Source organism: Natator depressus, chromosome 8 (genome assembly GCF_965152275.1).
Source record: "Natator depressus isolate rNatDep1 chromosome 8, rNatDep2.hap1, whole genome shotgun sequence".
Lineage (NCBI taxonomy): Eukaryota > Metazoa > Chordata > Testudines > Cheloniidae > Natator > Natator depressus.
Window position 1 is genome coordinate 82,658,889 of NC_134241.1, and position 23,717 is coordinate 82,682,605.

General features: G+C 41.9%; 1 protein-coding gene across 1 annotated transcript in view; it reads left to right on the plus strand.

The window, feature by feature from the left end:
• PIGK (phosphatidylinositol glycan anchor biosynthesis class K) overlaps positions 1 to 23,717 on the plus strand; it is a 144,153-nt gene that overhangs the window by 88,617 nt on the left and 31,819 nt on the right. Inside the window, exon 10 of the mRNA XM_074961501.1 lies at positions 20,749 to 20,824. Coding sequence (XP_074817602.1) covers positions 20,749 to 20,824 — 76 coding nt within the window. The remainder of the gene's footprint in view (positions 1 to 20,748; positions 20,825 to 23,717) is intronic.

The following is a 23,717-nucleotide window of genomic DNA, read 5'->3' on the forward strand; positions in this document are numbered from 1 at the left end:
GGGATCCATATAGTCTAGTGCTGCTGTGCAGTACTGCATACTAGCTATTCTACAACGAGAATACGACTAGAAGCTAGACTAGACTAGAATACTTTGGAAGTATATATTTTGTAGTATATATGTAAAAGCAACTTGGTAGTACCATTGATGATGAAACTGGTGCTAATGTCTATTATTTATTTGTATTACCATAGCGCCCAAGAGCTCTAGTCATGTAGTAGGGCCCCAGTGTGTTAGGCACTGTGCAAACATAGAACAAAAGACTGCTTCCCCAAAGAGCTTACAGTATAAGTAGCTTAAATACTAGGGAGATGGGCACATTAGACATGCAAAGGTAGATGAGAGAGAGAGAGAGAGAGATTTCTAATTCAGAAATCAAGGCCATTTTGTAACATAACAAAAAAAATGCAAACAGGGATGTGAATTTTCTACTTAGCTCCATAAATGCTAAGTTAAACCCTGAAGGAAAAAAAGATCAATTTTTAGACATTGTTTTCTTTTTTGTGTCTGGTCACTTTGGATTTTTTCTCGAACATATGTGCTGGGTGATTCCAATTGTTCCATTATTTTTGTATGTGTTAGTTCTGCCATATGCAGCTGAGAGCAAGAAATCTGTACTCATTATCTGACTGAACTGAAATTATTGTTTCCAGACTGAGGAAGATATCATTGCATCAGATCTACAACCATAGACTCAAACATAATGTTGATAAAATGAGAGCTCTGATTTTGGAGCATCCAGTACTTACGTATTTATATTTTATATATGTCAATAAATATTGAAATACAGGTAAAAACAGTTATACCTACCTGTTAATAAATAAAAATAAATACACTAATTATTTTACCCAGATTTGGTTAAAATATAAACACCAAATTTCATATCTCAAAATTCAATAAATAATTTCCTAGAGGAAAAAGGTACTTAGTAAAACAAATGTCTCTTCAAAGAGTCTGTGTGTATAAATATTTTTAAATGGACTTAGATTTGTTTGAAAATTCACAGGGGATTCATTTCATATAAAAAGAGTAAGAGCTGTATAGTTGAGAGATTTTGTACGTTCTTACAGCTCAAAGCTTTAAGTGTAAATCTCAGTGTTACTTTAATTATGGAACCATTGTAGCATCCCTACTAGGGAGAGGAGAAAACATATCATGTAACTAATCTGTCAGTTAGATTGTGGAATGCTGGATCTTTATGATGGTGAAGAAAATTAGAAGACGCTAACCATTTGTATCAAAGGCCCTAGAAATTTTTTTGGCAAGGAGTATGGGATCATGTAATACACTAGAAACTGTTGCTGGTATAGTAATGTCGCTTAGGAGGGGGAGTTTTTTACGACATTTCTATACCCACAAAAGCCCTAGAGTAGACTCAGTTGTACCAGCAAAAGGGCTCTTTTGTTGGGATAGTTTATTTCCTTCAGGGAACTAGTATAAGGCAAAAGCACTCTTTTTTGCCCCTATAAACCACATCTCCGCTGGGATGGCTATACTGGCAATTCCTTTCCCATGTTGACATGGGCTAAGGCACTTAGGTGCTTCGAAAACTTTTATCCTTAATCTTGCAAAAAAGTCACGTTGCAGAAAAGTGGCTTTTTGCATTTATTAATTTATAATGAAAATCACAAGGGTTTTAAAAATTGCTTCGTATTTAAAATGTTAATGATTAAGATGTCGCCACATTGCAGGATTTGAACATAATGGACTTTGTACTAATGTAGGGTTGGAAATAAACAGTGATTTCAAAAAAAGCTCCTTAGCATTAAATGCTTTAATCTCTTACAGTGAGCCATATAAAATGCTGCCTAGAAGTGGAGCTAACTGTGAATAACCCTGTGAATGAGTAGGCATATCTGCTTAGGGAGTTTGAATTCCGTTATCCTCAGAAAGAAAAAAATCTTGGCTGTGGGGGAATCCATTCACCCATCAGTATGTCATGGGGAACTTGTATACTGGATCATTTTATATTTCATTTCAGTTCATATTATCTTAAGCGGAGATCAGTAGAATTGCAATGAAACTGACATCGTTGTAATTCATATTTTGAAATACTGAATAAATAAAGATAGGAAAGCAAACTGTATAATGGCAATATTGAGAGGAAGGTTGACTCTTCTTTAGGATCAACTATTAGTTAATCCATGGTCCAATAGCCTGAAGTCTCTTGGCTTGAGTGAATATATTATAGCAATGAGTTTGGATTTTTCAGTTTGGTCTATTACTAAAAATCCAAACAAAAACCAAGCAAATAAATACAGAATTCCTCCATAAATTACTGAAAATCACAGTCTGGGAGATAAGATTGACAGAACCTTAAAAAGACAGATGCACTTCCTGTGCAGCGGGGGGGGGACCCCCAAAAATGCCCATTCTAACATTCTCAGGAGTATTGCACTGAACATTGAAGTGCATTGGGGAAAGTCACTTAGACCTTCTGAAGCATCCCATATTGGCCATTGGTGGAGACAGGATACTGTCCTAAATTCTTTCTGGCATGGCAGTATGTGGTGTACTTATGGTAGTTTATAGAAAGGAACCATTATAAACAAAATCCTCTTTAAAAAGGAAAAACATGGTTAGCTAAATTCTATAGTACACTGCCTCTGAATCCTCTCTGTATCTGTGTTCTTTTCTCTTTTTATCCAAGAGGATCAAATGCTGTGTTTATTTTTCAGGGCAGACCTAGCTGTATAGTTACAATACAGTAAACCACATTTTAGAATATAGCTGTTCATTTTCAAAATGCCCAGACTACTAGGGGGTATTTTGAACTTACTGGCTTACCCACTATTTGTACTGGAATGAAGTCTTGTGAATATTTATAGGAATGTAAAAGTATATTTGACATCACTAACCTTTTTCTCTCATTCCTGTAGTTTAACACTGCCGATCAGCGACGTTTTTTTCCTCCCACAGTTTGGTAAAGGAAAAAGTATTTGTATGCTAAATTTCAACCTTGACTACAATTCTATAGCCAACTTATATACCCTTGCAAAATGAGATAGATAGAAATGCTGACAAACTAATATTTTGTCAGCACTACAACAGAGTTGCTATTGTCAGTAAAAGCACAGAGACCAATGATCTACATTTACAATGTTTTTCTCACAGGGCCATAAGTAGTAGGAAGTCTAAAATCCCAAAGGAAGACGTAAAACTGGATCTGATGAAGTTGCCACCACTACTCTGACACCAAAGTAGCGAGCTCACTCTTGTGATGGAGCCAACAGTCCCGTGAGAAATTAGAGCTGAGCTGGTACATTGCATGATTCATGAACTGGGAAAATAGAACTATATACTGTAGGTGAAGAAAATGTGAGAACTTAAGCTCTGTAAATCTAAGCAAAATGAGAATCTAATTTAAAAAAATTAAAAATGCTTCTGGTTGCAAAAAGAAAAGGAGTACTTGTGGCACCTTAGAGACTAACCAATTTGAGCATAAGCTTTCGTGAGCTACAGCTCACTTCATCGGATGCATTCAGTGGAAAATACTGTAAATGTTGATTATCATGAGAAGATTTGCATTTTTTCTCCGGTTAGCATAATATGCAATATTATAAATATAAAATGCAAATCTTCTCATGATAATCAACATTTACAGTATTTTCCACTGAATGCATCCGATGAAGTGAGCTGTAGCTCACGAAAGCTTATGCTCAAATAAATTGGTTAGTCTCTAAGGTGCCACAAGTACTCCTTTTCTTTTTGCGAATACAGACTAACACGGCTGCTACTCTGAAATCTGGTTGCAAAGTAAGCCTTGACAGTATAAACTGATGCACAACAGTTCTCTTGAATCTGAAGCAAGCCAGGCAGAAATGGTGGGATGAAAGGATGATCTTAATGGGTTGATAAGTGTAAATCCTAGTTATAACCATTTAATGGTCAGTATTCATATCCTGGCACAACCTATTAGTTTAAGAACATCTCACTGTTGATTTTGGTGACTCTCCATGTTCTGATAGATTATGGTGTTTGGTCCCATATAATTATTAACTACTGCACTGCTGATAATTGTTCCTGAAACTTTTAGCGAATAGGCTTGTCTAGGTGCAGCTGCGTGTACCATATGGTTTATAGCAGTATTGTTGTGTAAATAGTATTAGAGCCTTCTGACTGATAGTTGTGACTCTCTGGGGTTTTTTTTTTTTTTATATTTTTGTTTTGTTAAGATTTCATTGAAATTCAGTCAGGTTTTTGGGCGGTGTTGACTTTTGTTTTCATCACCTTTTTTCCTATTAAGCAAGCACAAGGAGCAAAGGTGGAGAATGAAGTGATGCTTTTGATGGACTGTTGTGAGTATTGTCATGAGTGGAAGAGGCAAAGCTCAGGATGTATCCCAACTATAATGGGATGTGCAAGATGCCATGAGCAGTCAGGCAGTGAAGAGCCACAGGGATGGGTGGATAGACTTCAGTCTTTATGCTGTTATTAAAAAGAAGCAGTGTTTTAAACTCAGAACATGCTAATATTATTCTCAATAGAAATAGTTTCCTCCAGTGTTCTCATTTTTAGCCTTGTTTTGTATCTTGCTTCCATTCATTAAAAAAGAGATTATTTCCAAAACAATTTGTGACCTTAAGTATTATTTTAAATCTCAAATTATTCTTAACTATAAAGAGATATCAAATTTAAAGTAAAGCTGTAACTGGTTGTGGATTTATTCTCACCTGGGATTATTTATTTTGCTAGTGGGAGTAGAAGAAAGCATTCATCAAAGCTCTTTTGAAGCACCAAGGAGCTCTGCAATTTTTTCCTCCTCCACACTACTAAACAGAAGGGCTGTTCAGTGCTGCATCCGGAGTCTGTCAGCAGCATTACTGAGTTTGCTGGAGAATTTGGCAGACAGTGAGAGCGACTTAGGGCACTCCTTGCCTTCTGTCTCTCCCAAACCCTGCTGTTTTAGGAATGAAGGAACCTAACCTGAGTATTAAACAGAGACCACTGGTTTGTTAGCTGAGACACCAACTAACTATTATCTTACATTAGACAGACCAGGTGAGTGAGGCATTTTATCTTTTTAAAAAAAGAGGAGGAGTACTTGTGACACCTTGGAGACTAACGAATTTATTTGAGCCTAAGCTTTCATGAGCTACAGCTCACTTCATCGGATGCATTCAGTGGAAAATACCGTGGGGAGATTTATATACACAGAGAAAATGAAACAATGGGTGTTACCATACATGCTGTAAGGAGAGTGATCGCTTAAGATGAGCTAATACCAGCTGGAGAGCGGTGGGGGAGAAACCTTTTGTAGTGATAATCAAGGTGGGCCATTTCCACAGTAGACAGGAAGGTCTGAAGAACGGGGGGGGGGGCGGGGGGGGTATAGTTGTACTTTGTGTAAAGGTCATTACACAAAGTAAAACTATTCCCCCATGTTTATTCCCCCCCTCCGCCCCCACTGTTCCTCAGACCTTCTTGTCAACTGTGGAAATGGCCCACCTTGATTATCACTACAAAAGGTCCTCCCCCCTCCCCCCCCCCCCAAGCTGGTATTAGCTCATCTTAAGTGATCACTCTCCTTACAGCATGTATGGTAACACCCACTGTTTCATTTTCTCTGTGTATATAAATCTCCCCACGGTATTTTCCACTGAATGCATCCGATGAAGTGAGCTGTAGCTCACGAAAGCTTAGGCTCAAATAAATTTGTTAGTATCTAAGGTGCCACAAGTACTCCTTTTCTTTTTGCGAATACAGACTAACACGGCTGCTGCTCTGAAACCTGTCTTTATCTTTTTAGTGGACCAACTTGTGTTGGTGAGATAGAGATAGAGACGGAGACAAGATTTCAAGCTTACACAGAGCTCTTGTTCAGGTCACGGAAAGCCACTCAGAATGGCACAGAATACAAGGTGGAACAGATTGTTTAGCATAAGTAGTTAACACCCATTTCAGGGGACGATTCAAGGTGAAGTGGCCCATAACACCTCTCCAAACCTTGCGGGGTTAGGGGAGAGGGAAGCTAAAGGGAGGGGTAAGTGAGTTATAAATTGTTGTAATAAGTGTCTCTATTCAGTCCATGATTTTTAGTATCTAGCAAAGTTATGAATTTACGCTCCCATGCTTGTCTTTTGAAGGCGTTGTGCAGGTTTCCTTTGAGTAGGAGGACTGAGGTCAGATATAGAATGATCGCTTTATGAAAAGTGTTCACTCACAAGTGATGTGGTGTTTTTGTCTTTTATCATTTTTCTGTGGGAGTTCATTTTGAGAGCATAGTGATTGTCTGGTTTCGCCCACATAAAATCATACAATTGTAGAACTGGAAGGGACCTTGAGAGGTCATCTAGTCCAGTCCCCTGCACTCATGGCAGGACTAAGTATTATCTAGACAACCCCTAACAGTGTTTGTCTAACCTGCTCCTAAAAAATATCCAATAATGGAGATTCCACAACCTCCCTAGGCAATTTATTCCAGTACTGACAGAAAGTTTTTCCTAATATCCAACCTAAATCGCCCTTGCTGCAATATAAGCCCATTGCTTCTTATCCTATCCTCAGAGGTTAAGGAAAACAATTCCCACCCCCTCCTTGTAACAACTTTTTATGTACTTAAAAACTGTTATGTCCCCTCTCAGTCTTCTCTTCTCCAGACTAAACAAATCCATTTTTTTACCTTCATGTTGTTTTCTAGATATCTAATCATTTTTGTTGCTCTTCTCTGGACTTTCTCCAATTTGTCCACATCTTTCCTGAGATGAGGTGCCCAGAACTGAACACAATACTCCAATTCTGGCCTAATCAGCGTGGAGTAGAGTGGAAGAATTACTTCTTGTGTCTTGCTTACAACGCCCCTGCTAGTACTCCCAGAATGATGTTTGCAATAGTGTTACGCTGTTCACTCATATTTAGCTTGTGATCCACTATGACCCCCAGTAACATAGTTGATACTGAAGCATTCAGTGCACTGGATGAGGTACACCACATGTTGTGATAGACATATGTAAGACCCATGTATCTTGAAAGGCGTGTTGGATGGGGGGTGTTGATCATCATAGCAGTGGAGATAGGTCTACAGGTTTTGCATCTTTTATTCTGGCAGAGTCTGGTTCTGCTTTGAGTTGGTATGTCCTGCTCTGTTGGAGTTTGCTTCTGATGATGAGGTTGGGTTTCTTTCTTTCAGAAGAAGGGGATTAGGAAAGATTTCTTTCAGGATATGGTCCCCGTTGAATATGGGTTGTAGTTGTTCAGTGATATGCCGTATGGGTTCGTGTGTGGGGTGGTAAGGTTCGAGAGGGTATTATTTCTATATTGAAGCAGGTTTTCTCAGGGTACTTGTGTGGTCTGTTTCATGGTGTGATCTATTTCTGTGGTGGAGTGTCCTTGCTTCATGAAGGCGGTTTAAGTGTGTGAAGATGTATATTTCGAACTTTCTCCTCAGAGCAGTGGTGCTCAACCTATTGGCTGCATCCAATAATACCTGTATGGCCCTGAGGATGTCACATGGGCCGAGGGCTGAGAACCACTGCCTCAGAACATATTATGTGGTATTAGAGTCCCTGGCTGTAGATAAACAGATTTCTTGGTGTGTTAAGGATGGTTACTGGGTCTATGAAGATACGTGTGGAGACCCATGGATTTCTTGTAAATAGTGTCTTTAGGGTTCCATTATTGAAGCTGATTGGGGTGTCCAGGAAGTTGATGCTAGTGTGGGAGTGTTCTAGAGAGAGTTTAATGGAGGGTGGTGGTGGTTGAAGTTGTGGTGGAAATCTGTGAGGGAATTTAGGTTGGCTGTGTAGAAGATAAAATTATTATTGATGTATCTCAGGTATATCATTGATTTTGTGGTGCATTTGTCCAGAAATTCTTCTTCAGGGTGGTCCATGAAGAAGTTGACATACTGGGGAATCATCCGAGTCCCCAGGGTTGTTCCCAAACACTTGGACAAAGTGTGTGTTAAATGTGAAATTGTTATGGGTGAGGATGAAATGGATGAGTTTGGTGATGTGTTTGTGGTGGATATCTGAATGTTGTCCATTATCTTGTAAAAATTTGAGGCAGGCTGAATGCCATCATTGTGAGGGATATTGGTGTATAGAGAGGTGACATCCCTTTTTTCATAATTTCAGAGATCTTTTCTGTCTGAAGTATACATTTTCATTATCATCTAGATAAGATGAATGTATTGTTTACATATTGCTTTATAGATTATCTTCTTTTTAAAAGATCTTTAATGCCACGCCACTACTGAATGATTCCTATAAGCATCATGGAGCAAATTCCCCTACTAACAGATCTTGGCATGCCTGGAAATATTCATGAATCATGAGATGTCTGCATATTTCCATTGTAGCCATAGCTCCCTCATCCTTGAATATGCGCTAATCTCTTGCCCGTTAAAAGACGTGACTTTGAGGGGTCCACAGTAATGATCTGAAAAAGATACACATTAGCATTCTGCTAGACAGTCATGCAAGGTCACCCAAGGTAAGCTGCCAGCTGTCCAGTTTACCAAGGTACAGTGAAATGGAAGTGAGTGAAATTGTGTTGAGTACTAGGTGCACATAGTTAAAACTGAAGCATTTAGTGCACTGGATGAGGTACATCACATGTTCTGATAGGCACGTGTATGTGATATTTGCACTTACCTAAGACAAAATATGTTAGCACAAAGTGTTTTGCGCGGAAATATATTCCTAGATCCCCTGAATATTCATCTAACTGCAAAAATGGATAGGGGTAAAGGAGAAGTTCTGTAAGGAATCTCTTTGAAACACTTACTTTACCTTTTAATATTCCTCCATTTTAGTCAAATAATATAGTTGAGTGTATCTGTAGGTGAAACGTTCACATGCTGGAAAGATAAGAAAAGAGTTTGATTAGCACCCATTGTGGAGTTTAATTGTACTTTCTCCAGGGAGGAGTAATGCTTTCCATGGTTTGTTGCTTTGCATGATGGTTGATGCTGCGTGATACTCTTACCATCTAAACCTATCCTGTTTAAGAACATGTAAAGCTAGGACTTAGCAGGTGGAGCAAGTAGATGGCATTAAACTAAGGTTTAATTCTTAATTTTCTCTAGTCTCGATATAGTACATAAATTTCTCAGTGGTCAGTTTTAAAAACTATTCATTCAAACCAGATATAGCCCATTTCAGTCTCTCTTTAATGGGGAACCTAATAACTTTCTCTGATGTGGTGCATAAAGCACTGATATTTTGTTTTGTTTTTATTGCCAGATGCAAACTTGTTCATGTACTTATAGACAGTAAAGCTATTGGTGCCAGACAAGAATTTAAATTAATATTTTCATTCCCACTGTTTTCTCTTTAGCTCTGGATATCTGTCTCAGGCCATTACTACTCTTTGCATCCTGCTGCCACATAGTGACTTTGTTGTCACTTGCAGCATTTCTTCTGTCATGCTGCTCTTATGCCTGGAACAGCTACTCAGTCAGTGTAGACCAACAGAGCTGGTGACTCTTGGCAAACAAATGTCTACCCTTGCTAGCCCACAATCTCCTAGACAATTATTCAGTATTTTGCAGTCTCAAAGCAACCACATGTTCTGGCGTCTCCTGTTTACCAAATCCCATCCTTTCCAACTCCTAAAAAATTCCTGAAAGACCTCCTCTTTTGCAGTGAATCATATGAGCTATAGTGACCACATGTTGTTCTCAGTGTTATAACAGAATCTGGCCATACTCATGAGTATTAAAATGTGCCTATCCCATATTGTAATATGCCATCTCTTGGTGATAGGGATTTAGTTCTTTCTTTAGCACTTCCTGCCTCTTGCAAAACAGCATGTGCCTTCATGACACTATGTAAATAACAAATCTGCTTCCTTACTAAATATCTTGACACATTTTACTAGAATTACCTTCACTTTCTATGGCTTCTGCTCCCTTCCCCTTGTCTAAGAGCCATCACAGCGGCAATACAGAAGTTGCTTTCTGTAGCACGGCGAGACTCACCGGCGTGGCGCCTCCCGCTGGTCATCCTGGGAATTAGGTCTTTAGCCTCCAGAGCACCCTCTGCAGGCCAGTGTCCCACTTGCCTCAGGCCACCATGTCCCTCCCAGACCCCGGTGCCCCTTTATCTTGGGTGCTGCCCCCTGGCAGTACACGCTCTCTCTGGGTCTCCCCACCTAGGGGAACCTCCAACCCTCTATCCCCACCTCACCTCAGTCTATGGCTACTGCCAGTGACCCTCTAGCCCCCGCTCACTGAGGCAGACTGCAGTGTACAAGCCATTCATCATTGGCAAAGCGGGGTTTTGGCCTGCTGTCTTTGCCTAACCCCTGGGCTGCAGCCTCTGCAACCCCAGTACCTGGTTTGGCCTTTGACAATGCCTGCAGCCTGGGGAGTTGCCAGGCGGGAGCACCTCTCACCTTTCCCCAGCACTGCTCAGTTGCCTGCACCCTCAGCTCCCAGGCAGCTACGTCCTTCTCCCTCTGAAGCTGGAGGGTGTGTCTAGCTCCTGGCTCATAGCCCTTTTATCAGGGCCAGCTGAGGTCTGATTGGGGCGTGGCCCTGCTGTGGCTTCTTCCCCAATCAGCCTAGCTTTTAGCCTGCAGCTCCAGCCCTCTCCCAGGGCTGGCTGTAACCCTTTCCAGACCAGAGAGCGGGTGACCACCCCGCTACACGTTCAAATGGAATGTTTTCAAGATATTCTTTTGATATTTCTTGCTATTTTCTAATTCTCCTCTGATTTCATATCTCTCTCCCCTCTCCTTCGTGAGAATCAAAATCTCCTTATGCTCTACATTACCAGATGTCAGGCATACTGGAATACTGTTTTTATATGTTAGTGTGGTAGCTTGTATTGACACTGTTGGCAGTAGTCTGCTGTCATGCTCAATTGGGACAGAAAGGCCTATTGCTGGTTGGAAAATTAATTAATTCAGAGTGTCTGTGTGTTGATAATAGAATTATTTTAAAAGAAGATAAAAGCACAAAGAAGCCTGCATTAAAGTAAATTAGCTTTTAATTTTATAAAGATCCGAGTGTGAAATATAAATGAACTAAATGGTGAAGCTAGCGGATTTTGTGAAATTATAGTCCAAAAAATACATCATCTGTGATCCAGCACACTTCCATCAACTGACAAGTCCCTGAGGGGCTCAATAAGATAAGTAGTTTTTCACAGCAGAGTCCAGTTATTTTTTTCCTGATGTCCATCTTCTCTCAGAATAGATGCATACCACCAGGCTCTGCTTTAGGGTGTTCTCCTGAGGAGGTACTAGTGCTAGCTTTCTTTGATCTCGCTGTGAAGAGTACAAGCGGAGTCAGGATGACCATGGTGGGAGGTGCCATTTCTTCTAACCTGGTCTTTTCTTCCACTTTGAAATGGAGAAGAGAAAGCAGGGCAGCCCTTGACCTTTCTCCCCTCCCAATGAAGAAAAGCAGAAAAGAGCCAGCCTCTCCTGTCATGCCTCTCCCATCCTCAGTGCCCTCCCTCAGAAAAGGAAAACCCTGCAGCTACGAAAGTGAAATAAGCTCTAATAGCGTAAGGTACATTTACAGTGGTATAACTTAATCTGCACTAGGGCTTATACTATTCATAGAATCATAGAATATCAGGGTTGGAAGGGACCTCAGGTGGTCATCTAGTCCAACCCCCTGCTCAAAGCAGGACCAATCCCCAATTAAATCATCCCAGCCAGGGCTTTGTCAAGCCTGACCTTAAAAACTTCTAAGGAAGGAGATTCTACCACCTCCCAAGGTAACGCATTCCAGTGTTTCACCACCCTCCTAGTGAAAAAGTTTTTCCTAATATCCAACCTAAACCTCCCCCACTGCAACATTGAGACCATTGTCCTGTCATCTTCTACCACTGAGAATAGTCTAGAACCATCCTCTTTGGAACCACCTCTCAGGTAGTTGAAAGCAGCTATCAAATCCCCCCTCATTCTTCTCTTCTGCAGACTAAACAATCCCAGTTCCCTCAGCCTCTCCTCATAAGTCATGTGTTCCAGACCCCTAATCATTTTTGTTGCCCTTCGCTGGACTGTCTCCAATTTATCCACTCCTTCTTGTAGTGTGGGGCCCAAAACTGGACACAGTACTCCAGATGAGGCCTCACCAATGTCGAATAGAGGGGAACGATCATGTCCCTCGATCTGCTCGCTATGCCCCTACTTATACATCCCAAAATGCCATTGGCCTTCTTGGCAACAAGGGCACACTGCTGACTCATATCCAGCTTCTCGTCCACTGTAACCCCTAGGTCCTTTTCCGCAGAACTGCTGCCTAGCCATTCGGTCCCTAGTCTGTAGCTGTGCATTGGGTTCTTCCGTCCTAAGTGCAGGACCCTGCACTTATCCTTATTGAACCTCATCAGGTTTCTTTTGGCCCAATCCTCCAATTTGTCTAGGTCCCTCTGTATCCTATCTCTGCCCTCCAACATATCTACCACTCCTCCCAGTTTAGTATCATCCACAAATTTGCTAAGAGTGCAATCCACACCATCCTCCAGATCATTTATGAAGATATTGAACAAAACCGGCCCCAGGACCCAGTCACTTTTTTAACTTATACAGTTATATAATAACTGTATAAGTTAAAAAAATGACTCCCCCAACTGACATAGTTATATTGGTACAAGTTTTCTAGTGTACATCAGCCCATAGGTCTTTGAAACCTGTTCTGAACTGAACCCGGATAAAGACATGGTATGAATGTTAAGTGAAGACACTAAATAAGGAAATACTTTCCTATGATGATCGTGGTTGTTATTAATTAACTTATTATTTATATGTATTACCATAGTGCCTAGGAGCTTGTCAGAAGGTTGCACACTTTTTGAGTTAAGAGGAATGACACCCATAATAGACATGCTTAATATCACAACATATACACAGCTCTCAACTGAGACCATAGCAGTAGCTCTGTCTTGGCTCCCTCAGAGCAGAGCCAGGGATGTAGATGTTTATGATAAATGCATCAGAATGCCATTAGAAAAATAGGACTTCTCTGTAACAAACTATTTATCATGCTGAACGCCTCTAAGGCTGATCAGAGGGGAAGGAAGCTGGAAGAAAAATGTCTAGAAAGGCTTTTGTAAAATCATACATACAAGCCCCTCCCTCCCCCAAAAGTGAGAGAGAAATCCATCCATTCTTGGGCCCATAACTTAGTTACTTCACTAACCTCCATGTTCCATAATTCACAAAGAGTTTATAAAAGCAAGCCCTCCCCCCCCTTTCTTGTCAGGAAAGATCTGTGAGTATGGAGCCATAAGGGGCCCTCGTCTTTTTAAAACCTCATGCATTTTACAAAATATTATACAGTAGGTTTACTGGTACAGTGTAGTATCATAAATAATGAAAATTGGACTGCACATGCCAAATGAGCAAAGTAAATTTGTTATGAACTTTCTAAATGGTTTTATTCACTAACTTGCTAATTCTCAAAATTTGTTGATTCACAGTGGTTATTCACAGATCAGTTATTAGCGTAAGTTAGTGAAGTTCTGCTTTACTAAAATGTGTCTTTGGAGATTTTTTCAAACAGGAGTATCAACATTTTGGTTGCTGCAACTTCCTTCAAGATCAGAGAACCTTTACTTTTATCCAGTTTATATAAAAGCATGCAAAAAACAGAAGCTCACATGATTAAGAAGTCTCATCTATAGGAGAGAAATAGCAAAGTTCTTGTGTAGTCCTGATGGCTAGGTATAACATGGTACAGCATATGCGTGTACTAGAAAGCCCAAAGAGGGGGACACATAACTAAAAACCTGATTTGGTTTCCTGAGGACTGCACTTAGCCCTGTCTTGTTAAACAAATCAATTTTCCACCACAACCTAACCCTCTCTTGCCCTGTGGACATGAGAGAGTAAGAGATTGGATGCACAAGTAGTTTGAGATTTTCACTTTGTGGATTTGGTTCTCCATGCCATAGAGGACCCTTGGCTATATGCCCACTCATAGTCTCTACTGAGACTTGATCTGGACTATGACAGCATCTCACTTCCTGCTGCACACCTTACAAGAACTTGCAGGATCAAAGCCATAGTTGGTGTAAGTGAACCCCATGCCAACCCCATCCCCGTTGAGGTATAAAGAACATCAGTGCCATAAAGTATATCCACAGTTGTCAAAGGGTATGAAAAGCAGGGATTCTAGGGCAGTTACCTTAGTTTGTAGCAGAGATATTAACAGTTTCTGTGCAGTTCCAATCAAATGGTATTGTCTCAGCCAGGCAGAGTTCAGGGATGCTGTACAGCTGCTGATGGATAACTAGAGGTTTTTTTTCTCAGTTGTACAATTCTCTGCACTCTGGTTGTGGATATCAGATTTGCATAATCACTGTATGGTTATTTCTTAATAACTATAACGGATGCAGATCCTTATGTCCTAGTGGGCTAATAATGACAGCTAGCCAATCAGAGTACAGAGAGTTGCATAATCAGTGGAGTTATTTCTGAAAAATCACACAGTGATTATGCATATTACTCTGACTACTCCAATTCTTCTGCCCTGATTGGCTTTTGTACTAAGAATTTGTTGCAGCAAACAGCCCCCAAGAGACTACCTCAGTCTTTCCCTCCAGCTGAAACAGGAAAATTCCAAAATGTACATAGGGGCAAGAAGAAGGGGCTGGGCAGGGGGTGCAGGCAGAAGAAGATGGGGAGGTCCACACTGCTGAATAGAGAGATGTTCAAAAAAACCCTTTTAAATTTGTTTTCCTTTTTTTATTATTGCCTGTCCTCATCCTTCCCTGCCTACAGGTTAATTTGTTTCCAGAATAATTGTCAGAATTATGTTTACATAGGGCCATGGAAGAACAAGGCTATATTTCTGGTACTAATTTTAATACAATGATATAGTGATACTCCTCTCCTACAAGCATGCCTAACTCAATCTTAAACTGAATGTTCTGTTCAAAGGGATGGTTAAAACGAGGAACAGTTCTATATTGAACCATGGGGTGAGCTGTTCATTGTGGCTCCCAAAAGACAACCAGCACCTTGAGTTTTGCTGGTAGCCAGCCAGTGATATGCTTTCACAATTCTTCCCTACTCAGAGGGATAGGCAGCTGCATTCTGCACTAGATGAAGAGACTGAGCAGCCTAGGTGGTTAGTCCCAGACGCACCATGTTTCCGACCAAAGAAGTAACCAAAGCACGGGTGCTGTACAGGAGACGAAAGAGCTCAATTTTCTGGTCAGCTGAAGATGAGAGTATTTCTGGCCATTGTTGGTAGCTGGGGATCCAGGAGCAGAGAGCTGTCTAGTGAGGCTCCAAGATTGAAATCCACTTCGAAAGTGTACATAAGTGTACCCATTGGAGCAGGTTTAGACTCAATGAGTTCCTCAGAATGGTTTTCCCTACTAATCAGCTTCACCTTTTTCTTTCCTAGAGAGATCTTATGCTAACTGGATATCTTTCTGGGTCATCTCTCTCTGTCTGTCACTATGAGAGCAAGGAAACTGCTCTATCTGGGTTTAATGACAAGGAAACCTAGTGTACAGTGTCAGCAGCATATCAACAGGGTAGCCAGCTGAAGGTCTTACTCCAGTTCAAAGTGGACAAGTGGTTGCATTGTTAAATTCGCCACCGCAGCTAGCACTGATTGGCATTTTTGGCAGAGAAGGGAAGGAGAATGATTTATTCTCTTGCCTGTGGTGTTGTCAGATTTGAGTTTCCTTAGCCCTGGTCTACACTAGGAGTTGAGGTCGAATTTAGCAGCATTAAATCGATTTAACCCTGCACCTGTCCACACGACGAAGCCCTTTTTTTCGATTTAAAGGGCTCTTAAAATCAATTTCCTTACTCCACCCCCAACAAGGGGATTAGCGCTGAAATTGGCCTTGCCGGGTCGAATTTAGGGTACCTTGGATGAATTAGATGGTATTGACCTCCGGGAGCTATCCCAGAGTGCTCCATTGTGACCGCTCTGGACAGCACTCTCAACTCAGATGCACTGGACAGGTAGACAGGAAAAGGCCCGCGAACTTTTGAATTTCAATTTCCTGTTTGGCCAGCGTGGCAAGCTGCAGGTGAGTGCAGAGCTCGTCAGCAGAGGTGACCATGATGGAGTCCCAGAATCGCAAAAGAGCTCCAGCATGGACTGAACGGGAGGTACAGGATCTGATCGCTGTATGGGGAGAGGAATCCATGCTATCAGAAGTACGTTCCAGTTTTTGAAATGCCAAACATTTGTCAAAATCTCCCAGGGCATGAAGGACAGAGGCCATAACAGGGACCCGAAGCAGTGCCGTGTGAAACTTAAGGAGCTGAGGCAAGCCTACCAGAAAACCAGAGAGGCAAACGGCCGTGCCGGGTCAGAGCCCCAAACATGCCGCTTCTATGATGAGGTGCATGTCATTTTAGGGGGTTCAGCCACCACTACTCTAGCCGTGTTGTTTGACTCCTTCAATGGAGATGGAGGCAACACGGAAGCAGGTTTTGGGGACGAGGAGGATGATAGCTCACAGCAAGCAAGCGGAGAAACCAGTTTTCCCGACAGCCAGGAACTGTTTCTCACCTTGGACCTGGAGCCAGTACCCCCCCGAACCCACTCAAGGCTGCCTCCCGGACCCGGCAGGCGGAGAAGGGACCTCTGGTGAGTGTACCTTTTAAAATAGTATACATGGTTTAAAAGCAAGCATATGAAAGGATTAATTTGCCCTGGCATTCGCGGCTCTCCTGGATGTACTCCCAAAGCCTTTGCAAAAGGTTTCTGGGGAGGGCAGCCTTATTCCGTCCACCATGGTAGGACACTTTACCACTCCAGGCCAGTAGCATGTACTCGGGAATCATTGTAGAACAAAGCATTGCAGTGTATGTTTGCTGGCGTTCAAACAACATCCGTTCTTTATCTCTCTGTATTATCCTCAGGAGAGTGATATCATTCATGGTCACCTGGTTGAAATAGGGTGCTTTTCTTAAGGGGACATTCAGAGGTGCCTGTTCCTGCTGGGCTGTTTGCCTGTGACTGAACAGAAATGTTCCCCGCTGTTAGCCACAGGGAGGGGGCAGGGGTTAGAGGCTAGCCACGCGGTGGGGGGGAGGCAAAATGCGACCTTGGAATGAAAGCACATGTGCTATGTATGTAATGTTTACAGCAAGGTTTACCGTGAAAGAGTGTACCCATTGTTCTATAAAATGTCTTTTTAAATACCACTGTCCCTTTTTTTTCTCCACCAGCGGCATGTGTTTCAAGGATCACAGGATCTTCTCCTTCCCAGAAGATTAGAAGGTGAAAAAAACACACTCGCAATGAAATGTTCTCTGAGCTCATGCTGTCCTCCCACACTGACAGAGCACAGACGAATGCATGGAGGCAGACAATGTCAGAGTGCAGGAAAGCACAAAATGACCGGGAGGAGAGGTGGCAGGCTGAAGAGAGGACTGAAGCTGAAAGGTGGCGGCAGCATGATGAGAGGAGGCAGGATTCAATGCTGAGGCTGCTAGAGGATCAAACTAATATGCTCCAGCATATGGTTGAGCTGCAGGAAAGGCAGCAGGAGCACAGACTGCCGCTACAGCCCCTGTGTAACCAACTGCCCTCCTCCTCAAGTTCCATAGACTCCTCACCCAGACGCCCAAGAACGCGGTGGGGGGCCTCCGGCCACTCCACTCCAGAGGATTGCCAAAGCAACAGAAGGCTGGCATTCAATAAGTTTTAAAGTTTTAAACTTTTAAAGTGCTGTGTGGCCTAGTCCTTCCCTCCTCCACCACCCCTCCCAGTGCTTCTCTCCTCCACCACCCCTCCCAGGCTACCTTGGCAGTTATCCCCCTATTTGTGTGATGAATTAATAAAGAATGCATGAATGTGAAGCAACAGTGACTTTATTGCCTCTGCAAGCGGTGATCGAAGGGAGGAGGGAGGGTGGTTAGCTTACAGGGAAGTAGAGTGAGCCAAGGGGCAGGGGGTTTCATCAAGGAGAAACCAACAGAACTTTCACACCGTAGCCTGGCCAGTCATGAAACTGGTTTTCAAAGCTTCTCTGATGTGCACCGTGCCCTCCTGTGCTCTTCTAACCGCCCTGGTGTCTGGCTGCGTGCAACCAGCGGCCAGGTGATTTGCCTCAACCTCCCACCCCACCATAAACGTCTCCCCGTTACTCTCACAGATATTGTGGAGCACACAGCAAGCAGTAATAACAGTGGGAATATTGGTTTCGCTGAGGTCTAATGAGTCAGTAAACTGCGCCAGCGCGCTTTTAAACATTCAAATGCACATTCTACCACCATTCTGCTTGCTCAGTCAGTAGTTGAACAGCTCCTGACTACTGTCCAGGCTGCCTATGTATGGCTTCATGAGCTATGGCATTCAGGGGTAGGCTGGGTCCCCAAGGATAACTATAGGCATTTCAACGTCCCCAACGGTTATTTTCTGGTCTGGGAATAAAGTCCCTTCCTGCAGCTTTTGAAACAGACCAGAGTTCCTGAAGATGCGAGCGTCATGTACCTTTCCCGGCCATCCCACGTTGATGTTGGTGAAACGTCCCTTGTGATCCACCAGTGCTTGCAGCACTATTGAAAAGTACCCCTTGCGGTTTATGTACTCGCCGGCTTCGTGCTCCGGTGCCAAGATAGGGATATGGGTTCCGTCTATGGCCCCACCACAGTTAGGGAATCCCATTGCAGCAAAGCCATCCACTTTGACCTGCACATTTCCCAGGGTCACTACCCTTGATATCAGCAGATCTTTGATTGCGTGGGCTACTTGCATCACAGCAGCTCCCACAGTAGATTTGCCCACTCCAAATTGATTCCCGACTGACCGGTAGCTGTCTGGCGTTGCAAGCTTCCACAGGGCTATTGCCACTCGCTTCTCAACTGTGAGGGCTGCTCTCATCTTGGTATTCATGTGCTTCAGGGCAGGGGAAAGCAAGTCACAAAGTTCCATGAAAGTGCCCTTATGCATGCGAAAGTTTCACAGCCACTGGGAATCATCCCAGACCCGCAACACTATGCGGTCCCACCAGTCCGTGCTTGTTTTCCGGGCCCAGAATCGGCGTTCCACCGCCTGAACCTGCCCCATTAGCACCATGATGCCTGCATTGCCAAGGACCGTGCTTTGAGAGAAGTCTGCATCCATGTTCTCATCACTCTTGTCACCGTGCTGACGTTGCCTACTCGCCCGGTTTCACTTTGCCAGGTTCTGGTGCTGCATATACTGCTGGATAATGCGCGTGGTGTTTAATGTGCTCCTAATTGCAAAAGTGATCTGAGCGGGCTCCATGCTTGCCGTGGTATGGCGTCTGCACAGAAAAAAGGTGCGGAACAATTGTCTGCTGTTGCTCTGACGGAGGGAGGGGCGACTGATGACATGGCTTACAGGGCTGGCTTTCAGGGAATTAAAATCAACAAAGGAGGAGGCTTTACATCAAGGAGAAACAAAAACAACTGTCACACAGAGTGGCCCCCTCAAGGATTGAACTCAAACCCCTGGGTTTAGCAGGCCAATGCTCAACCCACTAAGCTATCCCTCCCTCTGGTGTTTCAGGCAGGACTGAATCTCCATTAAAGTTTTCAAGGTGCCCCTGACAGACCTCACCAAAACAATTGTTGGCCGTTGATTTCACAGAGAGAGGGAGGGGGGAGCAAATGAATACAAAACAAATCTGGTCTATTTCTTGTTTTGATCCACTCCATCTATTTTTTACATCTTTGGCTGGCAGCAGATGGTGCAATAGGACTGCTAGCCATCCTCATCTCCTGGCTGCTCGGCAGAAGATGGTACAATAGGACTGCCTGCAGGATTAAAGAGAATGACCTGGTCGAGTCACTCCTAATTTAGTCCCTGTGCCCATGTCTGCCCAGGCGCTCCTGACCGACCTTACCGAGGCGGCCGGGAGCACCTTGGACATGATCATGATGGTTTTCAGGCCTATTGCACCATCTGCTGCCACAAGGCAATGGGTTGCTGCTGCTGTGTAGCAATGCAGTACTGTGTCTGCCAGCACCCAGGAGACATACGGTGACCGTGAGCTGAGCAGACTCCATGCTTGCCATGGTATGGTGTCTGCACAGGTAACTCAGGAAAAAAGGCGTGAAACGATTGTCTGCCGTTGCTTTCACGGAGGGAGGGCCTGATAACATGTACCCAGAACCACCCGCGACAACGTTTTTTGCCCCATCAGGCATTGGGATCTCAACCCAGAATTCCAATGGGTGGTGGAGACTGCGGGACCTGTGGGATAGCTACCCACAGTGCAACACTCGGGAAGTCGACGCTAGTCTCTGTACTGTGGAAGCACTCCGCCGAGTTAATGCACTTAATGCACTTAGAACATTTTGTGTGGGGGGACACACAATCGACTATATAAAAACGATTTCTAAAAAACGGACTTCTATAAATGCGACCTAATTTTGTAGCGTAGACATACCCCTAGTGGGGCCATATGGAGAAGCTTGCATTGTCATTGCCAATGCTGCACCTGTTCTGTAAACAAACAACTTCATTCTCCAGGGAGGTCAGGCAAGCATCTTTCTCCAGAACTGAATTCACTTAAAACAAAATTAAAAGGTTTTCTCAGGTTTCTGCCTGCTGGTTTTAAACTTTCTAGATATTTGAATTATGCCAGTGAAAAACAGCAGCCATGATTAACACACAAGTTTTATTTACACTAACTTGTCTTATTATTTTCTCTCGTTTTTAAAAACTATTTTAAGGTGGGGATTTACTTTTCTGATTGTAATGAAGCAAAACGTTGTTCCCTCTATATGTAACATTTCAAACAGTATTCGGTAGTAACATCGTTTTTTGTTTTTAATTCCAGGAGTTTGTGTTTTGTAATAATTGTAAGAAAATTTAGTAATATGAACTTCATTTATTTTCAGGGTTCCAGATGATGAGATGGCAACAGAACCACTAAAATATGCCGAACAGCTTCCTGTAGCTCAGATAATACACCAGGTATGCCTTTCCATTACAAGTATTTGCTTTCAGAATACGCAAGATTCATAATCTTTAAAATGTAATACTTTTGTTAGGTTTTACAGAATCAATATGCTTATGCTAGAGGCACACACAAACTTTAGATGACAGCTGTTAAATCATAAAAGTCTTATTCAAAGCACAGCACTATGACACAAGAATTCTGACTTCAGTGGTGATACAGGGTGCAGTTAAAAATTTTGTAATTTTTTTCCCTAAAAAACAGAACTAGATTTCTTCCAACTTGCATCTTGACCCGAATCACAACATGCCTGCTCTCTTTGAAAAAGCAGCTAAATTACAATACCATTATCACAGTGTATTTGTAATGAAGAGTTGAACAGGGAAAACAATTTCCCTTCCCAATATAATTCTGAATGAGGTCTGAGTAACATTTCCATTTCCAACAGCGGTGCCATCATACTTTCTGTTCCTGGCGCAGCATAGCTGGTATCACAGCAAAAAGCACTGTTGGTAGAGTTTTGCCTTAGGTATTTCATTCTAGTTGTGGCTGTAATTAACTGCTGGCCCATTGGGCCAGATGTTAATATTGTCTAGCTGGCAGATTATCTACAGCTCTGGCCTTCAGACACAATTGACTTTGAACCATGATAGATCAACAAGAGAAAATGGAAATCCACCAAATGTCAAAGTTGCTGAGAGTATCCTATGAGTATTTATTAATTGTTGTTGTTGTAGATCTTTCCAAATATCTTTGTCAATCAGAGTGTTTCTTTGCAGTTGAATTGCTTGCTGCAGGCAATGCCAGTTTTAGCTTAAAGGAAACATGGGCTTTATTTTAAAACTTTCAAGTGTACAGGCATTTTCTGCAAGATGTAAACACAAGGGATTTTAATTTTTTTTTTGGCTGAAATCTGCACCTCCGGGAAGAATATCTGATGTGTTCAGAACATTGGAGATTGGAAATCAGGACCAGTTTGTATGTCAGGAATTCCCTGGTGTTGTCAGAGCTTCAGATGACCCAACAGCCTTCAAATGTCACATTTAAAATTCTGTCTTCATGCCTGACTCTCAGCATAAATGAATTAAACAACAGAGCAGGCCGCAAGTCAATATGTTCTTAACAGCAAGAGTGAGCAGTGAAACAATTTGTGGGTGGTTTGGAATAGGTAAATAGGAATTGCACTGATTGGTTTACCTAGAGGAAAATCTGAAACAGGAAAGAGAATTAACCTTTAAGATGGCTGACCAAATGAAATGCCACAGTAATATTTTTACAGCATAAAGAAATTAATAACCATGGATAGTTCATTTGGCTATTGTGTGATGTCTTGCAATGGAATACTGCGTTGTGGGAAGGCAGAAATATGTTTTCATATACTTTATCTCCTTGCTATAACAGAAGCTTACCAATAGTGTAGGACCAGATCCTCCTCTTCATCTGGTGAAAAGCAGCTAGACAGACCCAGTTACCTAGGGATTTCCCTGGCATAGGATGATGTAAAACTCTATGCCACCCCCTTGGAGGCCCTTATCTAGGGAGCATGTGAGGCGGCAGAATGCCCTGGCAATCCCTGCTCCTGGAGTAGCCCCTTGGGGCAGGGGGGTCATTACCAAAGGTGGAATTTAGAGCAACCCTGAAACTGCTCTACATTACACTGGATGTCCATCTCTTAAAGTAGCTGCTTTCACATTCTTATCAGTTTCTTCATAAATGTAAATAACTGAATGTTCATAAATATAACTTTGTCACACAAGGCATTCTTTTTGGAGAAAAGGAAAAGCAGCATATACTCTGTTAATGATTGGGGATGTTTCACATTTACTTTCTTTTGCCTGTATCTTAATTACTTGGAATAGCCTAATAGATAGCTGGCAACTATATTCAAATGGTACCATAAGTTTGTTGCTATTCTGGGTAGCACCAAGTGTCTATCACTGTTTCTTGAGGTCCTTAAACATTATCTTGAATACTTTCTCCAGTTCTTAAACCACTGTAATATGGTAGCCATTAAAAACCTTCTCTTTGATTTCTCATTTGTTTGCTCTATGAGAAAAATTCAGGTACAGTACATCTTGAATTGCTTATTACATATGAATTGCATCAAAATGAAACATTGCACCCAATTTTGACTTCAGCACAGCATTTCTTTTGTATTAGTAGTAATCTGTTACCATATTCATATAAAAATGGAACAACCACCGCATAGAGTTTAGCAATTCTAAATTGAAGAATTGTATCAACCTCAATACATTAGCGCACAATTAATTTAAATATACAGACACACAAAGAAATGAAAGGATAAAAACCAAAGGGAGTATTAATATTAAAACATAAACCACCAATTTTCTGAATATAGAGCAAATCAGATATACACAAAAAAGGAAGATAATTGCTTTACCAGTCTAAAACAAAAACACAAACATTAGATTTAAAAATATTTTAAGTAATTGGAAAAGGAAGAACCTGGACAGGCATTAATGTAAAATGTAAATCAGCTATAAAACAAGCATTCACATGAAATGGACACAAAATCTGGTTTTAAAATATTATAATACTAGGTAGAAGGAGCTGTGGCAGCCAACTGGTTGACAGCCTGTACAGAATGAATTGCCAAGACGTTAGAAATCAACATGACGGCTCTTTGATTCTTAAAATATCCCGTAAGTAGCATGAAGTAATCATGTACTCTTGAACAAAAATATTCAAATTAAGTTTTAAAATAGCTTAGTCAAGCTTAACGTGAATACTACAGAAGACATCCTAAAAATTTATGAGGGTTTTTTTTTTTTGTACACTAATATATGCAGACAAATTTGGATTGAGTTTGTGTATAAAAAGGCAAAAAAGTTAGGAGGTATTTCAGTTCTGTTTTTTTGTTTGTTTGTTTTTTGTTTTTTAATTCTTTTT